We start from the raw sequence: 15850 nt of genomic DNA on the forward strand, positions 1-15850 counted from the left end.
TATCCCTTCAATGTCACAAAGTTGCCAGCAGCCATGGCAGACGGCTCTGCTGTGGCTGGTGTTGGCCTCATAGCACTTACCACATTAAGTAATTACCAGACATTAACTGAATTATTGGGCAAAAACTTTCCATTAAAGGAAAATTCCTCAGACAGACATTAGAATTTTGGCTGCACTTTTTAAACAAGACTTCTAGATGCATATGCTTCATGCTCAAGGTCCCGAAAAGCTGTTAACACATCGACTGCAGTATTGTCACTAAAAGCCACACACCTGATGCCATATGCCTGGTGACAAAACATCCATCACCAAGCATGTCATAACCGACATGTTAAATATAGAAAATTAGACCAAGAAAGTCAGCAAAATATATTTTTGGGAATTGTTTTAATATAAAAAATAACTGGAACTGAATAAACAATTTTCAGCTTGCCCAAGCTAATTTTGCTTTTTGACTTCATTCAGTTGTCAACTGGAAAACATTCGTACTGTAGGATTCTGGTGAATACTCATACTTTACCTGTGAAAAATAGCAAAACCATTTGAAATGACTATGTACATAGTCCAATTAATGTTACAGTTTAGTAGATATTTCAGTTACATTTTGTTAACTATATGCAATAGGATAAATGAGTCAAAAGAAACACACAAACAGTGACATTTTCTTTATTTAGTACACTCGGATTTCCACATCACCCTGAGGTACTGAGTATGATGCGTTACTCATTTTTTTTACATGGCGAGTTTCCCCAGTAGGCCTATATACCATGACACCCTAACATGCACACACAACTGTAGGACAGATAAATTTAATTCTTAGAGTATGTGTGATCAAAGCCAACATGTACACTCAACACTTCACTGTCAGGTTGCACCAAAGCACTAGCAAACATCTGACTTTTCAGCCAGTGTTGGTTTACCAAAGACACTTTTTGGACTGAAGTTCTGTTTGTTAGGTGTTCGTTGAACTGGCATCTTCTCATTGCTGGCACAGTGTTGGTTGACCTCCTTTCTTGGAGCGAGAGTTAACAAGTGACAGCGATTTCTTCCCACAGTTTCAGAATTTGCTCACTATCTCCCGGTATGTCTAAATTGTTCCTTTTGCTAAGAGAAATCTGTTACACATGAAACTGGATTCCAATCTGGGTTCCATGCGTTGAGCGATACGAAAAAAAGAACAGTTTCTTCACAATTTATGGACAGTAAAAATAAGGTTTGTTAATTACCCATTATGGATCACAATGATTGTGACTTAAATGTCTTCTAAGACTAGGCCGTTAATACAAATAATCCTTTCATGCGAACTGAAAGAAACTTTGCAGTACAACATTGCACCACATTACTGAATGCACAAAGACCGAAATTCTACAGTTTTACCAGAAACGATCCTACTACTGAATAGTAAAAACTTATTATTATGCGGTGTTTCTTACCGTCCATTGACTGGAATACAATCTTTTCATCCGCAGTTCGAAACATGTGCTTTTTCCTCCACATGTGCTCTCAAACTAGCCAATGTATTGAAGGAATAGCTGCAGTCGTCTTGTGGGCTCTACATCGTGCATTTTCCTGATGTGTGCGTATAAAGTTTTTCGAAGCTGGAATCTGCCGTTATAAACATAGGCCTAGAACACACAACAGTGAAGTACTATAACCAGTTAGCCACACAATGTATCGACAGAGGAATGGCCTCGTTTAAAGAACAGCGCGTTTCAGAAAGTAACAACGATCTGGATTGGCTGGTGTGGGAGACGACGTCATGGCACGACACAGTGGTATTTACATCATGTCTCTGACTCTTAGCATGACTCCTTGTAGTGTGCGTCATAGGAATGAGTTGTTTACTGATGCCGGTGGCAGTGTAGTCGTCGTGTGAAGTGTTCGTAAGAGTAGTGACCGGTGACGCTATGGCAGTAGCAACGATGGATTCAGAGAAACAGTGTAATATTCAGTCTTTTGCAGTGCTTGATTTAGAAACAACAGGCTTACCAGTGTTCGAATGCAACAGAACGAGAGTAACAGAATTGAGCATTATAGCCGTAACTAGAAAACATATTATTGAGACTGAGAATTCAGAAGAGAAGCTTCCTAGAGTGCTGCAGAAGCTAAACCTATGTATTTACCCAAAAAAGAGAATATCACTCGAGGCCTCTCAAGTGTCAGGTATGTTAAAGTGCATACGTGCCAATATCATTTCTGTGGTACTTTGTAACTTCGTAATGTCATTCCTTAGGTAACGGTACTGTTCAGGTGTTCACGTACCTAGGAGATACCTATCTGACACGTATATACCTTCCATAGTCTCCATAGGATTTTTATGTAGTGCATGTTACCTTTGATTGTACTGTAAAAATGGTGTAATGCATGAAGGGTACCCATCTATTTCATGTGCCGTTGTATGACCATTTGTTAGATACCATGTGTATTTCTTCCATCCAGTTACTCTGTTATTTCTTTATTGTTGTATTGCCCCTGACGTTGCCCAAAATGCAGCCCTTAGGGGATCTTTAATACATGTCAAGATGCTATAATTGCTTGAAAAAATGTGTGTACGGATGGACACTGATTTTTGTGTTAGTGTTGCCCGGCAGTTGATGTCAGACTCTACTTCTCCAGTAACACTATGTTTCTGAATTAAAATAGAAATAAATCCTTATCAAATTATGAAGTCTTTGGCATTCGAAATATGTTTTATGTACTCCGGAAAGTTTCTTACTTCGTGCCGATTTTACTGTCGTGAATATACCTCTAGATTCTTACGATAAAATTTGTGTAATTCATGCCTGTACATTACATTGATCTAAATTTTACACCATGTTGTGCATTGGAACTGGAGTGTAATATATATTCTGAGCTGGACCTAATATCCCTGCGGTACTTTTTTAATCCTGTAATACAAATGGCTGTCCGTTGTTTGCCCTTTTTGCGTTAAAGGGAAAAAGAAAGATCAGTCTTTAGCATCCCAGATTAATTATGTGAAATCACCATCATAAATGTTAATTCAGATGTGCTTTTAGTGACACATTCAGTAGCAATTTTATTAGTGCAAGAGGCATAGTTGTTTCATAAGTCACACGTTAGTACCACAAACATCAGTGATGAAAAAAGTCTGTGCTCATTTATATATGAATGTTGCACAATAAATTCTCGAAACAAGTCATTTATATTGTTTATAGACATATGTGTTTTACAATACACTATACAGTGTATCGCAAAAAAAAGTTCCAACGAGCTTTAGGACAGGTTCCTTACATCGAAACAAGGGAAAAAAGTCTAGTAAACATGAGCTCTAAAATGCATACCTTAAGATCTATGGGTGCTTGGTCATCTTTGATATTATGAAACAGATCTCTTCTACTGAAAGAACTTCACTTTTCGTATTTTGGGAGGAGGTAGTATGCACAAAAAAGAAAACAGTCTAGTAAACACAGTCAAAAATGCGTACCTTAACAGTTCGATCACCTGTACATTTCCGCTATCTTGAAACATCTCTTTTCCACAGAACTAGTGCTCATAACTCTTAAGGTATGCATTTTAGAACCATTTAGTAGACTTCTTTTTGTGTTTTGTCCACACTATCTACTCCCACAATATGGGAACCAAAGTCCTTGCTGTGGAATATGTCTGTTTCATAGTATCAGAGATGAATAAATGCTCATAGCTGGTACGGCATGCATTTTAGAGCTGGTGTTTACTTGGCTTTTTCTTCCTGTTTTGTTGTAAGGAACCTGTCCCCCAAGGCTTGGTGGGTTTTTTTTTCCTGGCATTAAAATCACCCATGAGCAGAACACTGTCCTTGTTCTTTACTCTAACAAGTACATCATTGAGTATCTCATAAAAACTATCCATCTTATCTTGATTTGTCCCTTCACAATGCAAATATACTGACACAATCCTAATTTTCTTGCTAGACACTGTCAAGTCTATCCACATCAGTCGTTTGTTTACATACCTTATTGCAACTACGCTGGGTTCCATTTCTTTCCTGATGTAAAGCCCTACACCCCATTGTGCTATTCCTGCTTTGACTCCTGACAGGTGGACCTTGTATTCTCCCACTTCCTCTTCTTTCTCACCCCTTACCCGAATGTCACTAACAGCTAAAACGTCCAGCCCCATCTTACTTGCAGCCTGGAAATACAGAAGCGTCCGATCCTACCCGTCGGCTTTGACCCATGACATCACAAATATGGCGGAAACGACCATAAACGACAATTCCAATATGGCGGATATAAAAACATCGCATACGTAACATAAACACGAAAATACATAGAAAAACAACACACACACAGGTTTCACAAAAAGCCTAATGACTAACGGGACAAGCGTGGGAAATTGGGGGTTTTTGGGTGGGGAGAAACTAAATATACACAAATTTAGCCACCGACCGCCATGCAAAACCACGCAAAACGACGAAAAAATCGACATCACAAAACTCACCAAATACCACAAAACACATTCTTATCCGGAATCAGACACTTCCCTTGACCTATATAGATCTACAGTAGCTCCCGATCCCATAAATTGGGATCGAACACTTCCCTTGACCTATATAGCTCAACAGAAACTCCCGATCCCATCTCCCATTACAAAAATCAACATACTCCACCAAACATTGAGATTGAACACTTCCCTCCAACTATATGGCTCAACAGCAGCTACCAATCCCATAACTTAGGATCGACCACTACCCATGACCTATGAACTCAAACACATCTCCCAATACGAATACCAATACCAACCTTCACAGCCACAAATCTCAATGAAACACTTTCCTATATCCAATACACAACACATACGCCAAAAACAAAAAAAAGGGAACTTACCACAAAAAACCACAACCGAATACACTTAATAACAAACTCACCCGACGTACAGCAATCATCATTACATTAACCATCACACAAAACCGTTAACTCACTAATACAAATTCCGCTTCAAAACCACGCACGCAGCACTCACCACTGAGCAACAGCAAACTGACCCCAACACACCAAACAAACGAAAACCATGAACACACCACCAGAGGGCACAACAAACAACAACACGACATCTACAAACACGCCACAATCACAAACCAAACTCCGCGCCGTAATGACGTCACACACCACAACACGCTTACGTCACGGGTCAAAGCCGACGCGTGAGATCGGATGTTTCTGTTGACCCTGCAGCCTCTGCCAGCTCTACCTTCTTCCCAGAGTAGCCCCCATTGATATTAATAGCTCCCCATCTCATTACCATTTGTTTGCCAAGTTGTATCTTAGGAGTCCCTGGTTTGTCAGTTAGAGGTGGGACTCCGTCACCTCCAAAGGTCCGAGGCATTTTGCTCTGACTGTTGCCAGCATCATATTTAAAGTACCAGGGAAGCAGGTTGCTAGCCTTACTTGCCCCGAGTCCCATTGAGTTTTACCCCTAACGGTTGAGGGACTAACCGGTGGATTTGGTAGTCTTTGCCGTATGAGCACAAAGGTGACCACGACTCAGAATATGTCAGAGATGCCCAGCCTTATTCCAAAGTAACTGGTATCCCGACTGTTGGGACCACTTACTTGGCCACTCATACGTTGCCCGTGGTTCATGAACTAGGACATGACTACAGGAACCCATACCATGATCCACAAACATTTTAATATATTTTTACAAAGATACATTGACAGTTAAATAATCAATAAAATGTCAGATTGAAGACTTTGCTAAATAAAGGATAATTAGTGTTCATGAATACTTGCTGATAGTTAGCAAATTCTTTTCAGTGACTACAAAATCATTCATGTATTAAAAATTGTCTTACTGGTCATACCTTAAAACATTCATCAATTTCAGATTATGGTATGTAGATGGAAATGCACATTTGCATCATTGTGTGCTAAATCTTCATTGTATTACAAAGTCAGAAAGACATACTTTTTGTCCTATAGATCATGAAGAAATCTCATCCATTCCATTGGACACAATCCTTCACAACAGTCTGCCTGCTGAACTCTATTCAACCTGTATGATTTAGGCGAAACTTAAGTTTGCCCTTTCCTCACATAATATGCTGTGTATCATGAATGAAGAGCAAAAGACAGCTTGCATATTCCTACATTTCTGGGAAGTGTTTGGTGCAGTGCCCCACAGCAGATGTTAAGAAAGCTCCAAACCTCAGAATAGGTTCCTAGACAGATGAGTGGATCAAATACCGGTTGAGTAATAGAATCCAGTATGTTGTCCTGGGGAGTGAGTGTTTATCAAAAACTGTTGTCAGGAGAGCCCCAGGGAAGTGTAATAGGACCACTCTTCTTCTCCAAATGCAAAAGAGATCTGGTGGATAGGGTGAACACCAGTATGCAACTGCTTGCTGGTGACACTGATGGGTGCAAGAAACTGCCATCATTGAGTGAATGTAGGATGATACATGGTGACTGAAGAGACAGAATTTCTATTTGGCATGATGCCAGATGTAGAAAAAATATAAGTTGATGCAGATGAATAAGGACAATCCTGTAGCATTGAAATACAGTATTAGTGATGTGCTGCTTGAGACAGTCACATCAGTGAAATATCTGGGCATAACACTGCAAAGCAATATGAAATGGAATGAGCACTTAAGACCAGTAGTAAGGAAAGCGAATGGTAGACTTCAGTTCATTGGGAGGATTCTAGGTCAGTGTAGCTCACCTCTAAAGGAGACCACATATAAGACACTTGGGTGACTCATTCTTGAGTACAGCTAGAGTGTTTTGGATTTCCACCAGGTCAGATTAAATTAAGACATTGAAGGAATTTGGAGATGTGGAGCTAGAGTTATTATCGGTAGATTTGATCAACATGCAAGTATTACGAAGATGCTTCATGAACTCAAATGAAAACGTATGTAGGAAAGACGGCTTTTTTGCAAAACACTATTCAGAAAATTTATGGAACCGGCATTTGCGGTTGAGTGCAGATTGATTTTACTGATGCCTTCGTACATTTCTCATAAGGACCACAAAAAAACAAAACAAGATAAGAGAAGTTTGATTTGTGCAATGAGGTACAATCGGTAATTTTCCTCTGCTCCATTTTTGAGCAGGACAAGAAAGATTGAGTTGTTGTGGTACCAAGGAACCTCCACCATACACCATTTGGTGGCTTGTGGCATATGTATGTGAATGTAAATAGAAATTTATATGTTACAGGAAAAAGGAAGATTCCTGTATAATTATCAGGTTTCTCTCCCTTATAATAGTGGTTGCATCAGTTTGTGGTCATGATGTATTTTCTCAGTTTACTAAATGTTTTCCATGCCTTGTGTAATTTATTTCATGTTATTAGAGCCAACTGACTACAGCAGATGCTTTGATACTTTTTAGACTTTTAATTTGTCTTACAATTTCTCCATTTGGTCTTTGTGAATAGAGTGATTTTTGAGGGAATTTATTGTGGAAATCTCTGTGGACTCATGGAAATTTAAAAGTTTCTTAGACTATAGATCATTTTAGAGAATTCTCTGCAGTTTTCATGGTATAATTACCAGTCATCCATTTTCAACAGTATGAAATGGATAGTTTGCTACTCACCATATAGAGGAGTCACAGAGTTGCAGACAGGCATAATGAAAAAGACTGCTAAATGTTGGAGCTTTTGGACAAAAAAGGTCCTTTAAGCGCGCGCGTGCGTGCGCACACACACACACACACACACACACACACACACACACACACACACAAAAGAAAGCACAACTTACATGTACACATGACCACGGTCTCCAGGCACTGGGGCCCAACTATGTCTGACATAAGCATCCATCTGCTGGGGTGGATACAAGACAAGTTTAAGGTCGAAGTGGTGCTCCCAAGAACAAGATTTGTAATTTGTATACAGTGTGTCACAGATAGCGATTAGTGAAAGTGTTCCCTGTTCTTGGAGTGGCCCTGGGTGATTGGTGAGAGTAAGCAGATGGCATGGTGTGAGAACAGGGAGGGGTAGCATGATGGGGGTGAGAAAAGGTTCTTTGCTGCCTGTGTGAATGTGCATGGGCATGGGTACAGAATTGCCTGCTAGGTGTAGAGTGGGAAGATTGTGCTGGGGGGGGGGGGGGGGGAGTACAAAAGAGGAAAAGACTAGTAGGTGCACTGGTGGAATAGAAGCATGTGTAATGCTGGAGTGGGAATGGGGAAGGGGGCAAGTAGGGACTAGGCTAAGGTTGAGGCCAGGGGGCTTACAAAGGATATGTTGTAGGGAAAGTTTCCACGTGCACAATTTAGAAAAACTGGTGTTGGTAGGAAGAATCATAGGCTGTGAAGCAGTCAATGCATCGAAGTCAAGCATATTGTGTAGGGAGCACGTTCAGCAACTGGGTAGTCTAGCTGTTTCTTGGTCATTGTTTGGCGGTGCCCATTCACATGGACAGACAGCTGGTTAGTTGTGATGGCTGCATAGAAAGTGGCACAGTTGTTGCCACTTAGTTTGTAGAGCACATGGCTACTTTCAGAGGGAGCCCTGTGTTTTGATGGGGTAGGAGACACCTATGAAATGAAATGACTGGAGTAGGTGGTAGTGGGAGGATGTGTGTGACAGTTCTTGCATCTAGATCACATTGCATGGATATGAGGAAACAAAATGGGTGCAGGCGTGGAGTAGGAATGGAGAAGGATATTGTCTTAGGTTTTCTGGCTAGCAGAATACCATTGTAGGAGGAATGGGGAGGATATTCCTCATATCAGGGCATGACAAAAGGTAGTTGAAACCCTGTTGGAGAATTGATTAAATTTCTCCAGTCCTGTGTAGTAATGTGTCATGAGGATAATAGTAATTTGTGGCCAGACAGTGGGTATGTGGTGGGTGGGAGATGACCAGGGAGAAGGTATGGGGGTATCTGTTTCTGGACAAGGGTGGAGGGGATCAGGTAGTTTTGGTCTTTGAGGACATCAGTGAGACCCTTGGCATTTTGTAGCAGGACTACTTGTCATTACAGGTGTGACTACCTTAGGTGACTAGACTGTAGGGAAGGGACTTCGTGGAATGAAATGTGTGGCAGCCTGTCAGAGTGGTGGATGATTGGTATGTCTGATGTGAACGGAGGTACTGATGTAGCCATACGTGAGGTGGGGTAAACATTGAAGAAGGTGGCTTGTTGGCTGAGGAGGACAAAGCGAAGTGGATGATGATGATGATGATGAATGTGGGCTGCCTGTTCTATTGAAATTTCCACGATATGACAAAGTTTTTGATTATTGATTTATTTTGCACTATCGTGGTTTTCTTGGTGATCGGAAAATGTTGTAACTTGAGATTTACATTAACAATATATTTGGCTATAATGTATTAAAATTTCATTAACCTCATACAAATACATCGCAAGCCATATATTTTTAAAGTGAACGTTTCCTTCCGAAGACGCCTAAAATCGCAAAATCCGTACCAGAATAAGAAAAAAAAATATAAATTTGACTGTAAAACGAAAGTGCTGCATATAGCCTTACACAGAATAAAACAAGGAAAATATTGGTGTATAACATTTTGCGATACGTTTATCGGTTCGCTCGTAATTAAAGTGTAAATTCGAGTGTCCATAATAAAAATCGTATAGTAAGAGGAGTCATCAGGAACCTAATCTAATCAGTTTAAACAAATAAAAATAAAATAAAAGCAATTGATGTATACATAACATAATAATGTAATATACATAGCGGTATTACTACGAAGAACAATATCCAGTAGGGACGAACTCCGATGCAGAGGCGCTGAGTCGAGCCGCGAGCTGTATTACTGCGTGAGCTGAGACCGCAGAGACCAGAGTGACACCTGAGTCGCTTTGCTCAACGCTCTGGCTAGAGTCGAGACGGTGGGGTGAGCGTTGAGCGGGCGAGTTCCGAGGGTGGGGGGAGCGGTGAACTCACCCGCTCCGAGACAAATCGTCCGTTCCCTTGCGAGCAGGTTGTTGCAAGTAGTTCCTATGTTATCCGCTAGGTGGCTCTCTGTCCTGTTGCTCGCATCAACTGCCCAGAGGGCAGGACGTGCGACTGAAACGATCGCCGACAGAGTGCGATGCGAAGTTAAGCTGCGCCAGACACTGCAAGCGGCAGACGACGCACAGAGACAGCACGGCATATGTGAAACACAAAATCCAATGGGGCACTGCACAATGCAGGCAGCCAAGGTAGAAGCAGGGCAGAGGCCGGCACTGGCTGTGTTGTGTGGCGTGCACTGTGCTCTGACCAGCAGAGGCGCTGCCCCCCCCTGCGGGTCCGGGGATTAGAATAGGCCCGAGGTATTCCTGCCTGTCGTAAGAGGCGACTAAAAGGAGTCCATCCCCCTCACGGGGGTAGTTAGCGCCTGCGTCCGGAGACGGACGATCTTCACGACCTATAATCGTGGTCTTTTTGGTTTTAAACTTCTCGTTTCTTCCTTCCTTTTGTTGGTCCCTTTCTTTGCTCTTCTCCACCTCACTGTCTTCCTTACTCTTTCCCTTGACTTCTCCTTGCCTTCTCATTGCCTTTTTCTCCTTGCCTTCTCATTGCCTTTTTCTCCTTGCCTTCTCATTGCCTTTTTCTCCTTGCCTTCTCATTGCCTTTTTCTCATTGCCTTCTCATTGCCTTTTTCTCCTTGCCTTCTCATTGCCTTTTTCTCCTTGCCTTCTCATTGCCTTTTTCTCCTTGCCTTCTCCTTGCCTTCTCATTGCCTTCTTCTCCTTGCCTTCTCTGGTCTCCGCCTCGGCGTTTGAGACAGTCTGTCCTCTTTCTCCCTCTCTCTCTTCTTTTTCCTCTTCTTCCTTCCTCCCTGTGCGTGTCTGAAGGCCGACTCACGCGTTCGCACGCGTAGCCGGTGACGGGGTAACGCGTAAGTCCCCGCCCTGGGTAGACATGTAAGGCACGCGCGTACCCCCTGGTAAAGGCCAGGCCCGGGGAGGGGTGATTGCCTGAGCTGATACCTTCTGACCATGCCGATTGGTCCCTCCGTCTGTTTCTCGGGAGGTGTGACCTGAGGTGTAAACATTCACCTAAGGCGGGAGTGCCCTCTGAGAGGGTCCCCACAAGGAAGGAGCGCGCCATCGGAGACGCTGGCAATCATGGGGGATTCCTCCGCAATGGATTCTACTCCATCGCTTTCGACTTCGACCCAAAAACGGAAACGTGACCAGCCAACAGTGACAAAAGTACTACCGCCTGCCCCACAGTTCCTCGTAGTTTCTCGCACTGAGGACGGAAAGGATTTTTCCTCTGTCAACCCTTTTGTTATTCAGAAGGGCGTTGATGCCATAGCCGGATCTGTCAAATCTTGTACCAGGTTGCGTAACGGCACCTTATTACTAGAAACTGAGAATGCCTTTCAGGCACAAAAACTGCTTCGGGCCACCCTCCTGTACACGTTCCCTGTCCGGGTGGAGGCCCACCGAACTTTGAATTCGTCTCGTGGTGTAGTGTATACTAGCTCCCTCGACGGATTGACTGACGAGGAGCTTCAATCTTTCCTCGCTGAGCAGGGCGTGACGGCTGTCCATCGGGTCATGAAAAAGGTCAACAACGACCTTGTACCGACCCGGACACTCTTCTTGACCTTCGATAGTGTTAAGCTGCCATCGCGCATCAAGGCGGGCTACGAGGTTATTTCTGTTCGCCCCTATGTCCCGACACCTACGCGCTGCTACCAGTGTCAGCGTTTCAATCACACTCGACAGTCTTGTTCCAATGCGGCTAAATGTGTCACTTGTGGCAGGGATGCCCATGAGGGTGACTGTCCACCTCCGTCTCCTCATTGTGTGAACTGTCAGGGTGACCATGCCGCATCCTCCCGCGACTGTCCTGTCTATAAGGACGAACGTTGCATCCAAGAAATTCGTGTCAAAGAGAAAGTGTCAACCTCGGCTGCTCGCAAGCTATTGGCTAGTAGGAAGCCCACGCTGCTCCCAGCGGGGAAATATAGTACTGTCCTCGCCTCTCCTCGGCCTACCCGGGAGGTCGCAACCCAGACATGCGATCTGACCTTCAGCACCACGGTCGTCCGTTCGGCCAGTGCTAAGATCGCGCGGTCAACATCTCCTCTTCCTCCCATCACCCCACAGACACCAGCCCCTTCATCAGCTTCTGCTAAGACGAAGACCCCGAAGTCAGATGCACGGGCCTTCAAGAAGGAACCATCCCGTGCAGACTTCCTCCGTCCCTCGACCTCCCAGCCTTCGACCGATACTTCCACCAAACGTCCTTCCAAAAAGGCGCATAGGAAGCACAGTTCTCCTTCCCCGCCACGGCGCATCTCTTCTCCTGCGCCACCCAGCGGTTGCCGCCCCAGGCCGTCATCCGTTTCGCCTGGCCGCACCGCCGGTAGCCGTACATCTGGCCGTTCACCGGCGGAGGAAGCTCCCCCTCCCGGCCATCCTCCCGAGATGGCCGATGACCCTATAGACCCCATGGACGATGACTGTCCGCCTACTGATAGCGGCGGCAGTGCTCGCTCGAAGCCAGGCCCTAAGCGGCCTTCGAGGTGACCCCTTCTCTCATCTTCCTTTTCTTACGATGGCACTTATTCACTGGAATATTCGCAGCATTCGCTCCAACCGAGAGGACTTGAAGTTGCTGCTCCGCTTGCATCGTCCGCTCGTCGTAGCCCTCCAGGAAACGAAGCTACGCCCATGCGATCACATTGCCTTGGCACACTACACCTCTGTGCGTTTTGACCTACCCCCTATGGTAGGTATCCCAGCTCATGGAGGGGTTATGTTGCTGGTCCGGGATGATATTTACTACGATCCCATCACGTTGCACACCGGCCTGCAGGCAGTTGCCATCCGCATTACTCTCCCCACTTTTACGTTTTCCTTTTGTACCGTTTACACTCCATCGTCATCTGCCGTTACCAGGGCAGACATGATGCAACTTATTGCTCAGCTACCTGCACCGTTTTTGTTAACTGGAGACTTCAATGCCCACCATCCCCTTTGGGGTTCTCCAGCCTCCTGCCCGAGGGGCTCCTTGTTAGCAGACCTTTTCAACCAGCTCAATCTTGTCTGCCTTAATACTGGCGCCCCTACTTTTCTTTCGGACACATCTCATACCTATTCCCATTTAGACCTCTCTATATGTACTCCCCAACTTGCACGCCGGTTTGAGTGGTATGCACTTGCTGATACATATTCGAGCGACCACTTCCCGTGTGTTATCCATCTCCTGCAGCATACTCCCTCTCCGTGCTCCTCTAGTTGGACCATCTCCAAGGCAGACTGGGGGCTCTTCTCTTCCAGGGCGACCTTTCAGGATCAAACCTTCACAAGCTGCGATCGTCAGGTCGCACACCTCACGGAAGTCATTCTCGCTGCTGCTGAATATTCCATCCCTCACCCTACTTCTTCTCCACGTCGTGTACCGGTCCCCTGGTGGACTGCAGCATGTAGAGACGCTTTACGTGCTCGTCGACGTGCTTTACGCACCTTTAAACGCCACCCTACAGTGGCGAATTGTATTAATTATAAACGATTACGTGCTCAGTGTCGTCGTATTATTAACGAAAGCAAGAAAGCCAGCTGGGCTGCTTTCACAAGCACCTTCAACAGTTTTACTCCTTCTTCTGTTGTCTGGGGTAGCCTGCGCCGGCTATCTGGCACTAAGGTCCACTCCCCAGTTTCTGGCTTCAAGGTCGCGAATGAAGTCCTTGTGGCCCCTGAGGCTGTCTCCAATGCCTTCGGCCGCTTTTTCGCCGAGGTTTCGAGCTCCGCTCATTACCACCCTGCCTTCCTCCCCCGCAAACAGGCAGAGGAGGCTAGGCCACCTGACTTTTGCTCCTCGAATTGTGAAGGTTATAATGCCCCATTCACCATGCGGGAACTCGAAACCGCACTTGGCCGATCACGGTCCTCCGCTCCAGGGCCTGATTCTATTCATATTCAGATGCTGAAGAACCTTTCTCCTGCGGGTAAAGGTTTTCTTCTTCGTACATACAATCGCATCTGGATTGAGGGACATGTTCCCGCATGCTGGCGCGAGTCTATTGTTGTCCCGATTCCTAAGCCGGGGAAGGACAAGCACTTGCCTTCCAGTTATCGACCTATCTCACTTACCAGCTGTGTCTGTAAAGTGATGGAGCGAATGGTTAACTCTCGATTGGTTTGGCTGCTTGAGTCTCGACGCCTACTTACAAATGTACAATGTGGATTTCGTAGGCGCCGCTCTGCTGTTGACCATCTGGTTACCTTGTCGACCTTCATTATGAATAACTTCTTGCGGAAGCGCCCGACCGCGGCTGTGTTCTTTGATTTGGAGAAGGCTTACGACACCTGTTGGAGGGCGGGCATTCTCCGCACCATGCATACATGGGGCCTTCGCGGTCGCCTCCCTCTTTTTATTCGTTCCTTTTTAATGGATCGACAGTTCAGGGTACGTGTGGGTTCTGTCCTGTCCGACACCTTTCGCCAGGAGAATGGGGTGCCACAGGGCTCAGTTTTGAGCGTCGCTCTGTTCGCCATCGCGATCAATCCAATAATGGATTGCCTCCCAGCTGATGTATCAGGCTCCCTTTTTGTGGACGATTTTACCATCTATTGCAGCGCGCAGCGTACACGTGTCCTGGAGCGCTGTCTTCAGCGTTCTCTTGACCGTCTTTACTCCTGGAGTGTCGCCAATGGCTTCCGTTTTTCTGCCGAGAAGACGGTCTGTATTAACTTCTGGCGCTACAAAGAGTTTCTCCCACCGTCCTTACGACTTGGTCCCGTTGCTCTCCCAATCGTGGAGACAACCACATTTTTAGGCCTTACCTTTGACAGGAAACTTAGCTGGTCTCCACATGTGTCATATTTGGCCGCCCGTTGTACCCGTTCTTTAAATGTCCTCCGTGTTCTCAGTGGTATGTCGTGGGGAGCGGATCGAACCGTCCTACTTCGTCTATATCGGTCGATCGTCCGCTCCAAGCTGGATTATGGGAGCTTTGTATACTCCTCTGCACGGCCATCCATCTTACGCCGCCTCAACTCCATACAACATCGGGGTTTACGACTTGCGATCGGAGCATTTTATACCAGTCCCGTAGAGAGTCTTCATGCTGACGCTGGCGAATTGCCGCTCACTTACCGGCGCGATATACTGCTTTGTCGGTATGCCTGTCGGCTACTGTCAATGCCCGACCATCCGTCTTATCGTTCCTTTTTTGACGACTCTCTCGACCGTCAATACGGGTTGTATGTCTCTGCCCTGCTACCCCCTGGAGTTCGCTTTCGTCGCCTCCTTCAACACCTTCATTTTTCACTCCCTGCAACCTTTCGAGTGGGCGAGAGCCACACGCCACCTTGGCTCCAGGCTCAGGTCCGCGTTCACCTTGACCTCAGCTCGCTCCCAAAAGAGGTCACCCCCAGTTCGGTCTACCACTCCCGTTTTCTGGAACTTCGTTCGAAGTTCATCACCATGACTTTCATTTATACAGATGGCTCTAAGACCAATGAGGGGATTGGGTGTTCCTTTATAGTCGGGGCACAAAGTTTCCAATACCGGCTCCATGACCATTGTTCGGTCTTCACAGCTGAGCTGTTTGCCCTCTACCAGGCTGTTCTTTACATCTGCCGCCACCGACATTCTGCTTATGTCATCTGCTCAGATTCCCTGAGCGCCATCCAGAGCCTCAGTGATCCGTACCCGGTTCACCCTTTCGTACACCGGATCCAACGCTCTCTTCAGCGGCTGGCGGACGTCGGTCCGCCGGTTAGCTTTATGTGGGTTCCCGGCCATGTCGGTATCCCTGGGAACGAAGCTGCAGATGCCGCGGCCAAGGCTGCGGTCCTCCAGCCTCGGACAGCTTCTTGTTGTGTCCCTTCGTCCGATCTTAGCAGGGTCATTTGTCGGCGTGTTGTGTCGCTGTGGCATGCCGATTGGGCTGCACTTACCGACAACAAGCTTCGGGCCTT

General features: G+C 45.7%; 1 protein-coding gene across 1 annotated transcript in view; it reads left to right on the top strand.

The window, feature by feature from the left end:
- The first annotated feature begins 1771 nt into the window (after positions 1-1771).
- LOC126187468 (three-prime repair exonuclease 1) overlaps positions 1772-15850 on the top strand; it is a 40238-nt gene continuing 26159 nt past the window's right edge. The window contains exon 1 of the mRNA XM_049928565.1: positions 1772-2163. Within this exon, the coding sequence (XP_049784522.1) occupies positions 1908-2163 (256 nt within the window). The 5' untranslated portion in view covers positions 1772-1907. The remainder of the gene's footprint in view (positions 2164-15850) is intronic.

The sequence above is a fragment of the Schistocerca cancellata genome, chromosome 5 (assembly GCF_023864275.1).
Source record: "Schistocerca cancellata isolate TAMUIC-IGC-003103 chromosome 5, iqSchCanc2.1, whole genome shotgun sequence".
Lineage (NCBI taxonomy): Eukaryota > Metazoa > Arthropoda > Insecta > Orthoptera > Acrididae > Schistocerca > Schistocerca cancellata.